Source organism: Schistocerca americana, chromosome 6 (genome assembly GCF_021461395.2).
Source record: "Schistocerca americana isolate TAMUIC-IGC-003095 chromosome 6, iqSchAmer2.1, whole genome shotgun sequence".
Lineage (NCBI taxonomy): Eukaryota > Metazoa > Arthropoda > Insecta > Orthoptera > Acrididae > Schistocerca > Schistocerca americana.
This window is the reverse complement of record NC_060124.1, coordinates 197545697-197563548: the sequence shown is the minus strand read 5'-3', so window position 1 is coordinate 197563548 and position 17852 is coordinate 197545697. Positions and strand designations below refer to the sequence as shown.

Below are 17852 nucleotides of genomic sequence, written 5' to 3'. Positions count from 1 at the left end.
CCAGGCTCCTATACCTCCTAGGTTGTACGTATTACCTGAGGACCATGAGGAAGGTATCCCATTGAGACACATTGTTAGCACTATTTGTTCTCTTACCTACAGGCTATCCAAATAGCTAAGTTAATGACTCCAATAGTTGGCCACTGCGATCACAATATCAAACAGTCTCAGATGTTCATTGAAAAAAATCAAACAGATTAGAGTTGGCTCAAATGATATTTTAGTCAGCCTGGATGTGATCTTGTTATTTACAAAAGTTTCTTTTGAGGATACATTGAAGCTGCTGACAGAGCATTTTCCTCCTGAAATGATAAAGTTGTTTAGATATGTCATGAGAACCATCTACTCCTTTGTATGCAGTGAATTTCATGAAATGACAGATGGAATGAACCCCACAAGGTTCTCTGTTGTCCCCCACAGTGGCCAAAGTTTTTATGGCCAAATTTGAGGAGCACGAATTAAATCTGGCTCCCCTTCATCCAGTTTCATTTTATCATTATGTTGACAATATTTATGGTCTAGCCACACAGCACAGCAGCTCTCAAGCATTCCTTGAACATATGGACAGCATGTACCCAAACATCCCGTTCACTGTCAAGACACAGAAACAAGGAACACTGCCATTTTTTGTTGTTTTTGTACAACATAAAACATGGGTGCCTCTGCCACTGTGTACTGCAAAATGGTGCATACTGATTTACATCTTAGCACCCACAGTTTTTGTCATCCAGTCCAGAAGAGAGAAATTTTAAATACATTGGTAAGCAGAGCAAGAGCTGTTTCTGATGAGGACCACCTGGAATCTGTTAAAGTATGAAAGAACAGGTATGATTCACAGGATATAAATTCAACATTCTCGAAGAACAGGAAACGTGAAAATGTTTAGCATTCATGTTAGCAGCCACTGTGCCTATTTTTCTGGATGTAGCAAGGGAAGCACAGTCCTGGGCATATGACCTATTTTCCAACATAAGATGTTAAGGGAGATGCTATGCCCCATTAAGGACAGTCTTGGCTTCAGGATCCCTTGGATTTGCAACACCCTTTGTGAGTGCAGCTGAAAGTACTTTGGTCAGTACACTCATACTGATTCTGACTGTTAGCAGAACATAAATGACATGTTAAAAATAGAGAAATAGAGAAATCTGCAGTTGCTGAGCACACAATTATGAACAAAAACAAAATACTGTCCGATGGAACAAAAGTTTTGTCCCATACTTCTACATACTGGAATTCTGTAATTGAAGAGGCCGTCGAAACAAGAAAATGCAGGAAGAACTTCAACCACGACAGCAGATGTATTCTTAGCAGTATATAGAAGCAACGGAGACACACTGTTGCAGTACTGACACTACTACAGGAGTGGGGGCACCACCAGCATAGATGTTGACACCATTTGTGAAAGCATTATGTAATTACCGACCACTCAGAAGTTGTCTATGGAGTATGTAAGGCCACCATAGCAGCAGTTAGAACAGTCAATTGCTCCTGAAAGAGACAATGTAGGTAATATGAAAACTTTAGGTTTTATCCTGAACTGATGTGGCAAGAAGTCCGAGAATGTTTTACACATGATGTGTGTGTTAAGACACTACTTTTTTCTGAAGTAGCAACATACTACAGATATGATGCATTAACGAACAAATTTCAATGATGCACCCAAGGCAAAACAGTTGCAGGACACCCAATTTACATTTGACTGGGCACGTTGAGCTGTCTGTGCAATATTTGCCCAAATACAGAATGGTAGCAATTACTATTCATCAATGTACATGGACTGACATCCTTCCAAGAACTGAAGACAGTAAACAGTCACGTACGCGCCACTTACTGCGAGGCTTGCCAAGAATTGATCAGTTAGTGGTACCAGAAGTACCCTCCACCACATATCATTAGGTGACTTGCGGAGTATGATGCACATATAGAACTGAATGGTCTTGAAAATGATGCATCATAAGACACACACTTGCTAATCCATCCAATACTGCTTAACCACAGAAAATTCACACATTATTTGCAATCATATCGACGATGTGCTTCTCTCCCAATCCCAAAGAGTTTGAGAAAAACATCAAGACAACTTCAGGAAAGACATCCTACCTCTGGGTGTTACATATCAAAATATGGACATTCACTTAACACCAAACGTGTATAAGGAGACATTGGTTTCAACTGAGGCCATGTTTGGCAATAGCTAACAAAGAACTGGTACAAGAATGGCTGTGCAGAACACCAGCAAATGACCTTTTTGACAATGATTTACACTGAGCAATCTCCCAAAATTTGTTCCAAAACAATACACAGCGCACGATGGAATTATGCATGCAATCGCAAGTCAGAGGTAGACTTGGTTCCTAAACACACCTGTAGGCACACACAAAGCTTCTCATTTATTTTGGCATTCACAAGAACATGAAAAAATATTGCACTGGGAATCACATCACTGGAATTGTGAGAACTCTTTTGAATGATGGCCAAACAGTACATTCAGGACTGAAAGTTATGTTTGTTATACTAATCACTGAGACACACCAATATGCAACATAACAAAAATTTTGGTACGGGTAAAGTACTCCAACCACATCATCTCATGATATGGGACAAATGTACTGCAATGCACAAAAACCATTGGAAGCCCTTCATCATACACTCAAAGATTTGAAAGGAAATTAACACTCTTCAACTCATTTTATTGTCTGCTGATTTTCAACAAACAAGTTACACAGCATTCAACAGGCTCTGCTGAGCTTTATGCTTGTCCGTCAGGTCTACAGACTGACTTTTGAGACAAATATACATGTAAACCTAAAAGATGATGCATCTGCTGAATGTTTTGCAAAGTAATTGTTTGATACTGGGAAGGGAGAAAACGGCTACCTACAAATCTACACAATGTATCACATTGCCAACAAATTTTCCCAAAACCTGCCAGAATTACAAGAATTATCAGTGGCTCAGGACATGTGCTACATTAGCAGCCAAAAACAATGATATAAACTCCACCAATTTTAGCATTTAAAATTAAATACCAAGTGAAGTGACAACATATCAGTCCTTTGATACTGTAGTGAATCAAGACAAAGTTATCAATTATCCAACTAAATTCTTGAACTGGATTTGCCAGGCATGCTGCTAGATGTTTTACCATTGAAAATTTGCATGCCTATCATTCTTCTGTCAATATAAATCTAGCACAACTTTGGAATGTACCAGTTTGTAGTAAAAAATGATCAGTACCCTTAAAAACACAATTTTAAATGGAAAATCTAAATGACAAGATGTGCTCCTGCCACGCATCCCAGTGATTCCAACATGTATGTCACTTTAATTCAAATGTTTGCAGTTTCCAGTGTGATGCACAAAGTTACATCATCAAAGCTCAGGGACAATTGCTACAGATGTGTGAACTAAATTTAATAAATTCCTCTTCCCATATGGACAGCCATATGTAGCCTGCTCACAAATCTGAAAACTTACTTTATTTGCATACAAACCAGATCGAAAAACAAAATACTGTGTATCAAACATACTTCAATAAACCTAATTTAAACAATAAATACCCTTATTTGAGTGGCATTGAAATACATTTCTGGTACTCATTAGTAACCAATAAAAAATGACCAGAGTCCACATATTCCCCTGCAACTGTTTAGCAGTTTAAAATTTGATTTTGAAATCTGTCTTACCATTATATAACCTGACACCTTCCAATGTCACTAAGTCTATCCTGTGTATATAACCTACTTTCATGTTTCTCTCCTTTCATTTCACCCTCTTTGGGGAATGCTGGATCAATTATTTCTTTGTGCATTGTTCTTTTCTTAGGGCACAGTATTTCTTCATTCTTTCTGATCTTGTTTTCCACTTTTCTTCCGAGATGAAGGGTTTGGACATAGGTGTGGATTTGTCTTGGAACCTTATGTTTTCATCTTTAGTGATTAATTTAGCTGTTTGACTGATGAGTCAATTTTCTGAAATCTTTAATTCTACTAGGTTTTTCTCAGTTTCTTTAAACCAGTTGGGAAAAATCAAAGATTTGTTTGGTTAATCTGTTGTAATTCATTCCAAGAAGATAACCATAAAAATTTATCCTTTTTCACTGAGAATCTGAAAGTTTTTCAATTTTCTTGTGGAGAGTTTCATTTTTGATGTATATAATCTTATTGTCTTGAATTTTTAGTCCTATGATGTTTCTTAAAATTTCTTTCCTTTAGCTCAAGTTTCTCCATTTGGCCTTTGAAATTCATGTTTAGTGTTCTGCTACATACAGTACTTTTGGCTTAATCACTGTCTCGTAATGTGTAATTTTGGACCCCCATGAAAGGGATTTTTTGTTGTATGTATTTTTTGTTAGTTGGAAGGCCAATTCAAGTTTATTTTTCTGGATTCCATTGCTTAGCTTTCCCCAGCTTTCCAACTAATCCATTCTCCGATATATTTGAATTATTTTACTATTTCAATCCTTTGTTCTTGAACTTTGAGGTATTTACACAAGTGCTTCATGTTTGTCAACACCTTAGTTTTTTCAAAGGAGATGTAAAGACCTATTTCAGCTGCTTGTTTCTTTAGTTCAAAGATTTGCTCCCATGCTTCTTCCACTGTTTCAGCAAACAGGGCCACATCATCTGCAAAAGCAATGCAATTTACTTCAAGTTTCTTCTTTTTACAACCCAGTCTTATACCACTCTTAATATTTGTGTTCCATTCTCTGACTACTTTCTCAAGTGCATAATTGAACAGCAATGGTGAGAGACCATCCCCCTGTCGCATTCCCGTTTTTATTTCAAAGCGTTTCAATAATTCGCCCATAAATTTAACTTTCGAAAATGTATTTGTGAGGGTCGCTTATAGAATATTAGTTGTTTTCTTATCCAATGCCATTTCTTCCAGGCTTGATAGAGATTCTCTAGCAATCGAATCATATGCTTTTTTGAAATCTATGAAGGAGATTACGTATGTCTTTGCCCTTGATTTTTGGTATGCCATGACAACCTATTTTATTTATTCAAGTAAGTGATTAAATTATTAAACTGAGTTTGCGCAAAATACTTGCCAGCAACCCCTTCCATTTCTTTTCCTCAGTCCAAGTTCTCCTACACTTTTCCTCCTCTTTCTTACTACTGGATTCCAGTTCCCCAGTTCTCAACAATCTGAAAACATGGAGCTGGTACCTGTATAGATACCATTGGTGATCTTGCAGCTCCCAAAGAATGAAATTACAATGAAATCCAGACCTTTGGTTGCTTACAAGTGTTGATAAATACCAAAAGGGACAGTTGAAAAATGATTGCCCCGACCGAGACTCGAACCTGGGACCTCCAGCAGCGAGTAATGAGTACAGTGTCCATTTCTCGGTGTGTGTGTGTATGTGTGTGTGTGTGTGTGTGTGTGTGTGTGTGTGTGTCATACTCACCTGGCCAGAAGCCATGTTCTTTCTGTTGTCACACTTCACTAATTCCTACTATATCCAACTTAAACACTTTTTACATTTTAAATTCTCTAACCTATCTGATTAACATCTGGAATATTATAACCAATAGGATGTCAAACATTAAGATATAAGACTACAGCTCAGTATCAAGAGAAATTTAACGGCTGTAGCTTTTCCCCTTGGTTTGAGCTATCTGTAGCATGAACACATCAAGGCCATGAAGGCTGATGTTATACTCATGTGCCCGAATCAATCAGCCACACCCCCACAACTAATTTAAAGCTTCCCGCCCTCTACAGGAATGAATGTTGGTCTGGCCTCTCTACAAAAATTGTTTTGGTGTGGTTGCAGTCAATGATATAGGTATTTGTATCATTGAGGCAAGCTCCATCAGGAGGGAACTACCGTGTTTAAAACTAAATTTTATAGATCAGAAAAAAATAATCTACATTATATTACAAATAATTAAAATGGATATTATTCTTTAATATTTACCTCAAGTGCTCTGAGATATTCAAAAATATCTTTTGCATATTCTCCAAGAAAAATTACGTCATTTGCAGATTCTTCATCTATATCCTGTATGTTATACAGAGTTGATGAATAAGAAGTCTGTTCTTTATCATGCAGCCAGTTTTTATCTGCATGCTTCAAAGTTGCCTCATTTATGGGAACCCTATTTAATGCTTGTGTCAAGCCCAAAACTTCATTTTCCACACTGAAAAATAACAATCATCAGAATCTTAATTCAATACAAGCCATTAAAAAACAAAAATAGTGTTATGGGTGTGAGGGAGGGGGGGAGGGGTGGAAGAAGTATTCTTACAAGAACAAGCTCCCTATTATCAAAATTAGTGAGTACCTGAGATTGCACAGACGCTCGACATCGCATTTCAAACCTTATTGCATTACTTACATGTTAATCACCAGAAGTTGACTGCTTACTCACAAAATTACAAAACATTTGTGAAATAGTACAGTGATTATGTTTTTGTCTTTCATTAACATTTTTCCTGACAACAGTTATTTACAAATGAGTAAAAATGTCAGTATCTCTAATAACAGATAAAAGTATTGTAGTGCCTCAGTGTTCTTAAAATGGGTTCTTCTTTCACTTTTTCCTCTACCATACACACTATAAACTGTATCTGTGTATTCATAGGCATCACTTATCTTTTGCAGTTTTTTTCTTCAATTATGTATTTGCAACTAGACACTTTTTTTAAATAAAAGATGTAACAAGACACCTGTTACTTCTGGAATAATGTGAAATATGGAATGAATGTACCTCCACGCAACAAATCATGGCAAAAGTTCTGACCCCCTTAAAGCTTTGATGGATGGTTCCTAAACTTAATTAGCATAAGTGTCTATGTGATCTTAGTTTACCTACACTGAAGTTTCATATGAAGGGCAAAACAAGACTGTAAATTTACATGAAATGTGCACCATGAACAAGAATTTATGTACCTTAGATTTTATGTATCGCTAAACGTTTCCTACTACCTGCGTATAACAAAGTTTATGAAAACGTTACTGCTTAAACTGAAAAATATATAATATCTACACAGTGTATATAGAACACTTTCATCTATGTAAATGTTCACTGATCAATAAATAGCTTTCCACTTTATGAAACAAGAACGATCACTACCACAGCAACTAACTAAGAACTAAACACAGCGGAACACTACAAAATGAATTCCAAAACAGAAAAACAGAAAAGATTGTGAGACAAAGCAAATCTTGCTGTCAATGTGCAATTCATACACTAGAATTCATAACAGAAATATTAAACTTTTCTGGATTACGAATGTGATTTATTGCATGGCGCATATTTCAGGTAATGGCTATCTGTGGAAGTTGTGACATTTTCCAAGGTATCCAGGTCATTTGGATATGTTCAACAGCAGAGAGCATGGCATAAATTAAAGAAAAAGAATTGGAAAACAAAAAAGGCAATAAAATGAAATGGGAACTGAGGAAGGCAACAAGAATTTGTAAAACACAGAGCACCAAGATGTGTACAACATAGCTGGCGTAAATTAAAAAAAAGGTGAGTGACAGTCATATGCTACTGTTTTCTTAAGAAATTAAATGTCAGAAGCAGATTAATTTAATCAAAATTCTGAATTAGAAACAGGATCAGAACACTACACAAAATAAATTCTAATAAAAGTCAACAGACCATCAAAATGTATGCACCTTTTTCTTTAAATGCAGATAAGAAACTGTTCAAATAGTTCCAAAATTGCAGAAAATTTTAATAACTTTTCTGTTAATGGCAGGTAATTATCTTTGAATATTTCCTTATCAGGTGGTCTGCAATTCCCAAGAAAAGTTCCAGGAAAAGTTTGATAAAATTCAGCTCCATCCTACATCTCCAACAGAAGTTTTAGTACTATTAAAAGTAATAGATGATCACGTGGTCAAGGTTCAATTTGTAGTAAAACAACGAAGTGTTTTCAAACTGAGACACATACAGAATTAGACAAGCTGGCAAAGAAACAGTGATAAAACCGTATTCGATAAGTGTCACCATTTTATGTGTGGGAAATTCCACAGCAGTTTAATTAATGAAACATTTTGTGCAAAAGCCGTTGTATAAAATAAAATATGCCATAAAACTTAAACCCCATTCTTAGTTTCCTGTCTAGCTATCATCTCAGAAGTCAATTCAGTTCAATTTATTATAATCCATTTTATCATATACATGATACAAGAATTGACACACACACACACACACACACACACACACACACACACACACACACACACACACAGAGACAGACAGACAGACAGACAGACAGAGAGAGAGAGAGAGAGAATAATTTATATTTTAAACAGTGAAGGGAAATAACATTTTCTTAGTTACAATTTAAATATTTTGTCTTCTTTTTACATGCAGGTTGAAAAAAAAAAAAGGGAGGATTATGCAAAAAATCAAAAGATGAGCACTATCTGTTTAGATAGCAAAGAAATTCATCAACATTACAGAAACTGACCTAATAGTAGCCTCTAATTCATTTTTAAATATATGTAAGTTTTGTATGCTTTTTATTTCTTTAGGTAAGATATTAAACATTATTTTGGGTAGCTACAACAGACTATTTTGGTACAGGGATTTTGAATGTATGTTTCTACGGAAATCTGCAAAAAGTACAGATTCTGCTCTTGTTAGATGGTTAGGAAAATCATTAATAAAAACTAAGAAGATCAGAGGACCTAGAACAGAACCCTGGGGTACACTACAGTTGACTTTCAGATATGTTGAGTAATATTTTGTGTCATTATGTATTATTTCAACTCTGTGATATCTGTTGCACAGATACGACTGAAACCAGCTCTATGCTTTTCGACATACTCCATAGCAATACAGTTTCTCTAGCAAAGTATCATGGCTGATGAGGTCAAATGCCTTGGATAGATCTAAAAATATTCCACACTAAGTCCTCATTATCCATTGCAGTTAAAACCTGTTCCAAGAAGTGATAGACGGCTGTTTCTGTAGACCTGTTTTTCCTGAACCCATTCTGTGCATTGGTTAGAATTTTGCATTTGTTTAGAAAACTCAATTGTCTCTCATACATAATCCTGTCAATTACTTTAGCAAAACCTGACAGTTGTGACAGTGGTCTATAATTTTGTATGGTATATGGACAATCTTTTTTAATAAAGTGGCTTTATTACTGATTTTCTGAAAATACCCCACAAAGTTTTTAAAACTTACACTACAGATCAGTGTACCATTGCGGCCACTTTTCCTCTATTTACATTTGTTGGCTTTGCCAACTCACAACCCAGCTGTAACACTAATACAAAACAATATCCCAAGAAATCCTGACATATCAAAAAAAAAAAAAAAAAAAAAACACGCAACACACGAAATGAATACGAAAACTAGTAACCAATCATACAGTCAATACTACCCAGATCAAGAAATGCCAATCTCTTGATCACCATGTCAGAAACAAAAGTAATCAGTTTGTATCTTCCACTAAAACAAGTCACTAGATTCAGCAGTTCTCACTGGCTACTGCGTACTATCATTCAGTTGGCTATACAGAAAAACTGACAGCAGCAGCACACAGTGGAAGACCCACCAACATTCTAAGTCCACTTTGGCCTCGATACTAGTACAGGCAAAAATACCCAGTAGAAAACAGTTTTATTTTTAAAATTTCAAAGAACTCTAAAACAATAAGAAAAGGACTATATTTATCCTAACCAGTAATATAATACAACCAATAAATTAGACTTGATTGCTAGAATTGGGAATACTTTGTGACTAGGCTAGGCCTAAAGCTTATGACTGTGTCAACCACGATATCCTAATGTAAAAGTTGAAATATTATGGAATGGTAGACAGCAAGCACATCTGTGGTTTTTATCGTATCTAAATGACAGGAAACAATTTCTATCAGTACTAAGCCAATCAATTTGAAACAAACATGGTTCTATTTTGGTTTCTCTTTTTCCTGATACTCAATCCCCCACTTGTAATTTCACGAGATAAATTTCGTACTTTTTGCAGACAATGCAAGTATAGGAATAAAAAATGGTACCCATTTTCTTACTGAAAAGATAATTATGAAATATTCTAAACCAGATCAAGGCAAACAGATTTTTATTAAATTTTGGCAAGACTCAGTATATGCAGTTCAGTATTTTAACTCCACAAGCTAGAGAAATAAGTTTCTCAAAAGAAAAGTAATAGGAAGTATTTTTGAGATTACAGATAGAGCACAATCTCAACTGGAAGACCCGCTACCTAGAATTAATGAAGTACATTGGTTCAGTTATGTTTGCAGCACAGACAGTTAGTGCTATTGTCAATTTAAAACTAAGAAACTATTATAGTTTATTCTGTGTATTTCCATTCATTAACCAGTTATGGAATTTTTTGGAGAAATTCCTATTCCTGTGATACTTTAAGAATACAGAAGTGTGCTACAAGACATATCTGTTGCTAACTCTACAACATCCTACAAAGACCTCTTCAACAAATTAGGTGTTCCAACAACTAGTTCACAACGCATATCAGTGCACATTAAATGATATGTGAATAGTGTGGTGCAGTTTCAATTAAAGAATGTCCTGTTGCAAAACTAACTGCACTGGAGAGTATCTGCACAGAAATTCTTAGGCATTGTTGGATGCAGCATGTAAAAGACATGCTTTTTGATGCTGCACATTTTAGTGATTTTTATCGAGATGAACTCGTGCTGTAGTGTTCCTCTTTGGCACCAGTGTAGAAGTGCACACAGAATGAGCTACAGGAAGAAGCCATGCAATAAGCATGTTTCTTTATATATAAAAGCTGACTTAATAAATTCCCCTTGTGAGAGACCACACGTGCAAGATCATATACCAATTTAAAGTTCTAGATTCGCACGAGTTGGTTCACATTCGTGAGCAACTGGAAGTTGCTTTGACTACCGTCACACAATTGGAAGCTGCTGCAAATCCTGTGCTGGAAGAGTTCCCAAGAGTTGTGCACCTATGATAACAGTATCATAGATAATTCAAGAACTATCCTCTCCTGTGGATCCTGTGAGGGGACAGAAAGTAAAGGATATGTCATTACTCATCCACTTCACTGTGGGTAGCATTTCACTCTTAGTTCTAGGCATCCTGTGCAGGATGGACAGGGACCAGGGAGGACTCAGTGTGTTTTAATGATCCCCCAAACCAACAAGCTCGAGGTGCTGTCTTTCAGCAATACTGAGCCAGTGAAACTCATTTCACCCCTTTTTGGGAAACCTGTTTCGTCCAGTGTAAAGAGGAGACAAATGCAAAAGTGTAAGGGTCTATTAATCATCAGCAGTTCAAACATATGGTGAATGATGGTACCCCTTAGGGAAATGGCAGCAAAGTACAAGAAATCACACCAGGTGCATTCAGTGTGTAAGCCTGGTTGCTTCATTCATCATGTTGAAGAGGCTATCCCGGCTGTCATTGAGGGAAGAGGCTGCAACCAACTGCAACTTGTGGAGCACGTTGGAACAAATGATGCCTGTCGTCTGGGCTCAGAGATCATCTTTGGTCATTCCAGCAACTGGTAGAGAAGGTTGAGAAGACCAGACTTGCATGTGGAGTTTCAACAAAACACAATTTGCAGCATTGTCCCCATTACTGATTGTGGCCTTTTGGTTCAGAGTAGAGTGGGAGGACTGACCCAGAGACTTTGAAGGTTCTGTGACAAGCTAAACTATGACTTCCTGGACTTTCATCATAAGGTTGATAACTGTAGGGTCCCCCTAAATGGGTCAGGTGTGCACTACAAATCAGAGGCTGCTACTCAGGTAGCTGTGCGTGGGGCGCACCCAAGGATTTTTTTAGATTAGACACTGTAGGGAACTCCAGAAGTATCAGTGTAAGATTGAAAGAAATTCTTCAAACAGGTGAGAGTATGAAAATCCTAATGATTAACTGCCAGAGCATTCACAACAAAGCACTCATGAAAAGCAATGAAGCTCACATAGTACTACACACAAAAAGCTGGTTGAAACCTGAAATTGACAGCAGTGAGATTTTTGGGGAGAATTTCAGTGTATATCAAAATGACAGGCACAAGGGAAATGGAGGCAGGGTGTTTGTCGCACTAGACAAGAAACTCAAATCCACTGAAATGGAAATTGAAGCTGCATGCGAGATTGCTTGGGCATGACTCAGTAACAGGGGAGGGTATAAAATGATAACTGTATTTCTATGGCCCCACCAGACTCATCTCCTAATGTTACTGAAAACTTTAGAGAATCAATTCACTTGTACCTAAGTTCCCCAATCATACTGTAATCATCAATAGAGACTTTAACCATCCAACAATCAATTGAGATAAATGCAATTTTGTTAGGGGTGATAAGACATCCTGCAAAACTTTACTAAATGCGTTATCTGAAAACTTGCCAGGCAGACGGTCAGTAATCCCACTCATGTTGGAAATATATTGGATCTAATGGCAACAAATATGCCTGACCTCTTTAAGGACGTCCACATCAAAACTGGTATCAGTGACCATAGCATGTGGCAACAATGATTATCAAAGTACAAAGGACAACTAAAACAAGCAGAAAGATGAATATATTCAGTAAACTAGATAAAAGATCAGTAGTGTCATATTTCAATGAGGAATATGATCAACTTTCAGCACAGGTAGAAACATTTACAAGAACTCTGGCTCAAGTTTAAATGAATAGTTGACCACGCACTGGATAGATACGTACCCTGTACAACAGTCATAATGAGAGGGAACGTCCACAGGGTACAGTCGCTGTCAAGAAACTTCTAAAGAAACAGATTATTGCATAATAAGCGAAAAAGTGTTGGACTATAAATAGAGAGATGCTGAATGAGAGATTTGACTCTCAACATAGCAACGCATAATGACTTCAGCAACTAGCACTGCGGAATATTGTCAAGCGATCTTCAAAGAACGCAAAAAATTCTGGTCATATGAAAAGGCTGTTAGTGGCCCAAAGGTTGTGTCCAGTCCCTAGCATATGAAACGGGAACAGAAATTGAGGGTAGTAAAGCAAAAGCTGAAATACTTTACTCTGTTTTCAAATATTCCTTTAAAAAGGAAAACCCAGGGGAATTGCCCCAATTTAATCCTCGTACCACTGAAAAGATGATTGAATTAAATATTAGTATGAGTCATGTTGAGAAACAGCTGAAATTGTGAAAATTGAGCAGAGCTACAGGTCCTGATGGAATCCCTACCACTATACTGAAATGGTCGTACGGCATTTATTGGCCGGGATGTACCATACGCGGTTTGGCCACTGTATTGCAAGTCCTTTTAGTTGACGCCACTTTGGTAACTTGTGTGTCATACTGAATTTGCAACTCACCTGGCATACTGAAAGCTGTGGATCAAGGCAACCACGTAGATGCAGTATTTCTTGACTTCCCAAAAGCATTTGACTCAGTATTACACCTACACTTCTTGTCAACATATGGGATATCGAGTGAAACTTGCATCGTCAGATGTGGAGATAACTGTGTGCGTCCCAGGGAAGTGTGTTGGGCCCTTTTGCTGTTAATGTGTATATTAACGACTTTGCAGACAATATTAGTAGTAAAAACAAGGTTTCTGGCAGATGATTCAGTTTTCTGTAATGAAATATTATCTGAAAGAAGTTGCATAAATAATCAGTCAGATCTTGATAAGATTTCAAAGTGGTGTAGAGTTTGGCAACTTGCTTTAAATGTTCAGAAATGTAAAATTTCGCACCTTAAAAAACATAAAAAGCCTAGTACCTCATGATAATATCAGTGAGTCACTGTTTGAATCTGACGACTCCTACAAATACCTGAGTAACACTTTGTAGGAATATGAAATAGAATAATCACATAGATTCAGTCGTCAGTAAAGCAGATGGTATACTTCACTTTATAGGTAGAATACTGGGAAGTGTAATCAATCTACAGAGGAGACTGCTTACAAATCACTCACTTGATTAGTTCTAGAATATTGCTCAAGTTTGTGGGAGGTTTGTTTAATCCATGGGAGAATGATTCAGGGATACTGGAGGAACTCAACTGGCAGACTCTTTAAGACATGTACACTATCCCGAGAAAGTCTATTAAAATTTCAAGAACCAGCTTTGAGTGATTACTCTAGGAATAGGTTACAATCATCTATGTATCAATCATATAGATATCATGAGGATCAGATTAGAATAATTACTGCACGCAGAGAGGCATTCAAACAAACAGTCTTCCTGTGCTAAACACATGAATGGAATGGGAGGAAACCCTAGTAATTGGTACAATGGGAAATACCCTCTGCCATGCACCTCATAGTGGTTTGCGGAGAATACATACGGGAATTTAACAGTTTGGGGGTACGTTAAAATTAGAGTGAGCACTGGAATTTAGTAAAGTCATTTCATTGTACTGCACTGAAATTAAATTGACACATAACTTCTTTACACATTCCAGGGTCCACTCTCTGTGAGATCTATAAGAAAATAATAATAATAAAATAATAATAATATATGCTACTTGTAAAGTCAATGATATTTCTTGAACCCTTTATTTCCACGTAGCTTAAGTCAGCACAAACTCAATACTTAATCAGAAAACATTGAAAAATACGTAATACGAATTTAACCAAAACTACTTGCAAAAAAATACTGACTGACATTTTACGTTATTACGATCTACCACAATTATCATAGTGATAAATCCGTTGTGGTCAGAAATGCTTACTTTAAAGGTTTCCTTATTGCATTTGATGGCTTGAGTGGCAGCCTCGGGTCAACTTCCGTGTTGAGAGGGCGCGATTTATTGCTAATGTCTGCTAGAACTGAAGTTTTTTGGAGACCACGTAATGGAGGCATTTCTTTCACTTGCGCTGCAGCTGCAGTCATCTAAAAAAATTGACATTACGTACTAATGCTAAAGAAATTCGCTAATGGGTAACTTTCATAAAATCATTGTACAATACTTACGGTCTCCTCTTGCAAGTACACAATTATATGGTTACTTGGGAGTATTCAGGCAAGTTATGAGACTATGTTCAGAGTTAACAGAAATAGTAAGGCAATACCTTCATATCAGTTTTAGTGCAGAGTTATTCATGCCCTTAATTACCATCAGCATTTAATATAATTATGAAATAATATACTGATGACTTCATAGGAAGAAAAGTGACACATCCCATTATTTGAAAAAAAAAAAAAAACAGGTTGAAGGTTGATGAAACAAACGCCAAACTTGAAAAGTACTTTTACTTACATGATGCGTATGGAAAGCTATCATCTACTACAAACAAACACCATCGGGATCACCTAATTCAATCCCACCGGGCTAAACATAAATTCAAATTCTCCACACTTGTTTGACAGTCAGCTGTTGCCCACAGCAGCCAACATAACATCCCAAAATGGCATTAATAACCACGACTACCAAAGCACAGAAAAAAAGTCACAAAAATTATGTACCCTACAGTCGATAGTGAGAGCTAGTAGTAAAAAGAAGGAAACTTAAAAACTAACAATGTAATAATTATTTAGAACATTTAAATTTAAAGACTGATTTAAGGTCAACCGGAACGGAGCGGCAAAACTTGCTACAATGCAATTCAAATAGCGGGAATGCCACAGGACTTCAGCTGAACGGAATATCATCGACAAGTTTTCTTATAACGATAGTTTTGACGTTGACGTTGGTGATGAGGACGATGTCGTCCTTGCTATGAGGACTTGGATATCCTCCTATAAGCACGTCAACATCATACCTCTGTCGTCGTGCGCAATATAAAGCGTATGGGAATAAAACGCAAGCAACAAAAATTAATTAAAAAAACGCACGTATGCGGAAGCAGTCTGTTTCTTCTATGCATTCACTGCTTTGCTCGGGGGATTGTGCTGCTGTTATTGTGATTAAAAGGCAACAGAGATGGAAATCACAAATGTGACTGCGTGTAAAAAAGTAACTAAATAACAGATGTGCGAGAAATACAAAGTGACGGCAACGGTTTGTCTGCAAATTACAGGAAGTCAAAGCTAAAATTTTGATTTTCTATTTGGGAAATTGCAGCAATAAAGCTTACAATAATATTTTCCTTAGCTTGTAACCATCCACTTAAATAACTGTTTGCACTATTTATTTCACATTTCAAAACGTAGCATTTCAGTGATTATTCGTGAGACTGAGAAATACTTAACAGAAGATCGCAGCCATTACATGAAGCTCAATCGGCTTTCAATACTTCATTTCTATGTTATTTTACGAAGAAGTTGTTCACATAACTTTAATCATAAAGAATTATATACTACTTAACATACTGCTTAACATCCTTGGATTCGATAAATTGGGAAATGTCACAGACCACAGAATCCACAAGGAAAGAGGTTGCATTTTCCAATTTATTTCCTGTATCATTGACATTCATCATTACAGTTTTTGTTGGTTTGTTGAGGACGTACAGATGTCAGGAACCTCAATTGCTGTGCTATTAGGTCGCCATAGCATGAATACTTGTCAACAGTTTGCATATACACTTTTCATAAATTTATAGGCTTCTTCTTCTCTGTATTCCTGTTTCGAGACTTGTATTATTCTTTGCTGTGACGTGATTGGAGACTGTTTATCTGATATTTGACGCTCAGTGCATAACAGCTCAAATTTTTATTGAAATAATATTCAGAATTGCCATTTAATGTGACTTCTCTTACTCTGTGATTATATGTACATGTCAGCATACTTTCTGTGGAGTCGACGGACGTTATTGCACATAAATCACCCTAAAATATAACCTCAGCACACCATGCAACAAAAAGATATTGACCCCAGTACCTTCTTGTGTGCTAATCTGCACAAGAGAGTCCCACTTAACCTGAGAATCAATGCACGATTATGCACTGCCTCCATTTTGAGAGAATTATGCATCCACAAATGTTCATGTCTAATTTACCACTTCACTTCTAGTGAAGTTATGTTCAAAGAAGGAAATATGTATGTTTTAAATAAGCTAAGTAGTTTTTGGGACATTCTATTTAGAAGATTAAAAATCCATTAGGTCATGAGTTGGGCATAATTTTTAGCTTCATTTTCATTCAGTTATCACAAATCTTTGTTGTATTTTTCCACACCTACTAGCCCTTTAAACATATAGAGACATTTGTGTAGCTCATAAATATCAGAACAAAAATGTGAAGGATTAGAAGAGAGAGTTAAATTCCGTTTATGAGTGACATTTATAGAGTCAGAACAATTCTGCTACACAATACAGTATTATACATCTTAATGTTTATACTAGAATCAAAATCAACTGTCATGAGAATTAAGAACTATGGTAGAATTAATCTACAATTACTGTTTTTATAATAGACTTACAATCATCATCAAATATATCACCTGCGCAAGTAAAATACCACAATATCTGTTGGTCAAGTAAGCTGTCATATACAACTGTTTAAAGAAAACATCCTCCAAATCTTATGTCAATTCACTGTAAGTCACATGAGAGCAGCTTTGTCTTCAACAGCTTTTACACAGTGTCATGAACTCTAAGTCAGTCTTCACAAACTTGCATTTTCTTCTGCAACATTGATTGGACCCACACGAAATAAGTAATAATATCGTGCCTTGAGATGGTGGTCATTTTGTTTGTATAGGAGAGAGGGATAAATTTGATTCCTTCCAAACCCAGGCTTTCTGGTACAAGCAGTTACTGAACAATAACTAGAGTTGGACATATACTCACTCGAAATGGAGACATGGTACATCAATATTGGATGGTAAATAACAGAGTATGACAGCATTGCTTATCTGAGTGCAAGTACATTAAAACATTGAAATCTTATTTTTGGAGTGGTTTCTTTGTTTCATCCTCTAAGTCAGATTTTTCAGCACATATGAAACAGACTTTTTTAAAACTGAATGGATAAGACGAAGACGATTTTAAATT

The 17852-nt window shown here is 36.5% G+C and overlaps 1 protein-coding gene across 5 annotated transcripts in view; it reads right to left on the bottom strand.

Moving 5' to 3' along the window:
- LOC124619545 (G2/mitotic-specific cyclin-B-like) overlaps positions 1-15315 on the bottom strand; it is a 90497-nt gene extending 75182 nt beyond the window's left edge. For 4 of the 5 annotated variants that reach the window (XM_047146010.1, XM_047146013.1, XM_047146014.1 and 1 more), the window contains exons 1-4: positions 15176-15315; positions 14648-14808; positions 14385-14387; positions 5927-6149 (exon numbers count right to left, since the gene is read on the bottom strand). In XM_047146010.1, the coding sequence (XP_047001966.1) occupies positions 5927-6149; positions 14385-14387; positions 14648-14808; positions 15176-15199 (411 nt within the window). In that variant the 5' untranslated portion in view covers positions 15200-15315. The remainder of the gene's footprint in view (positions 1-5926; positions 6150-14384; positions 14388-14647; positions 14809-15175) is intronic. The other variant, XM_047146011.1, reaches the window with a different exon arrangement.
- Positions 15316-17852: the final 2537 nt, after the last annotated feature.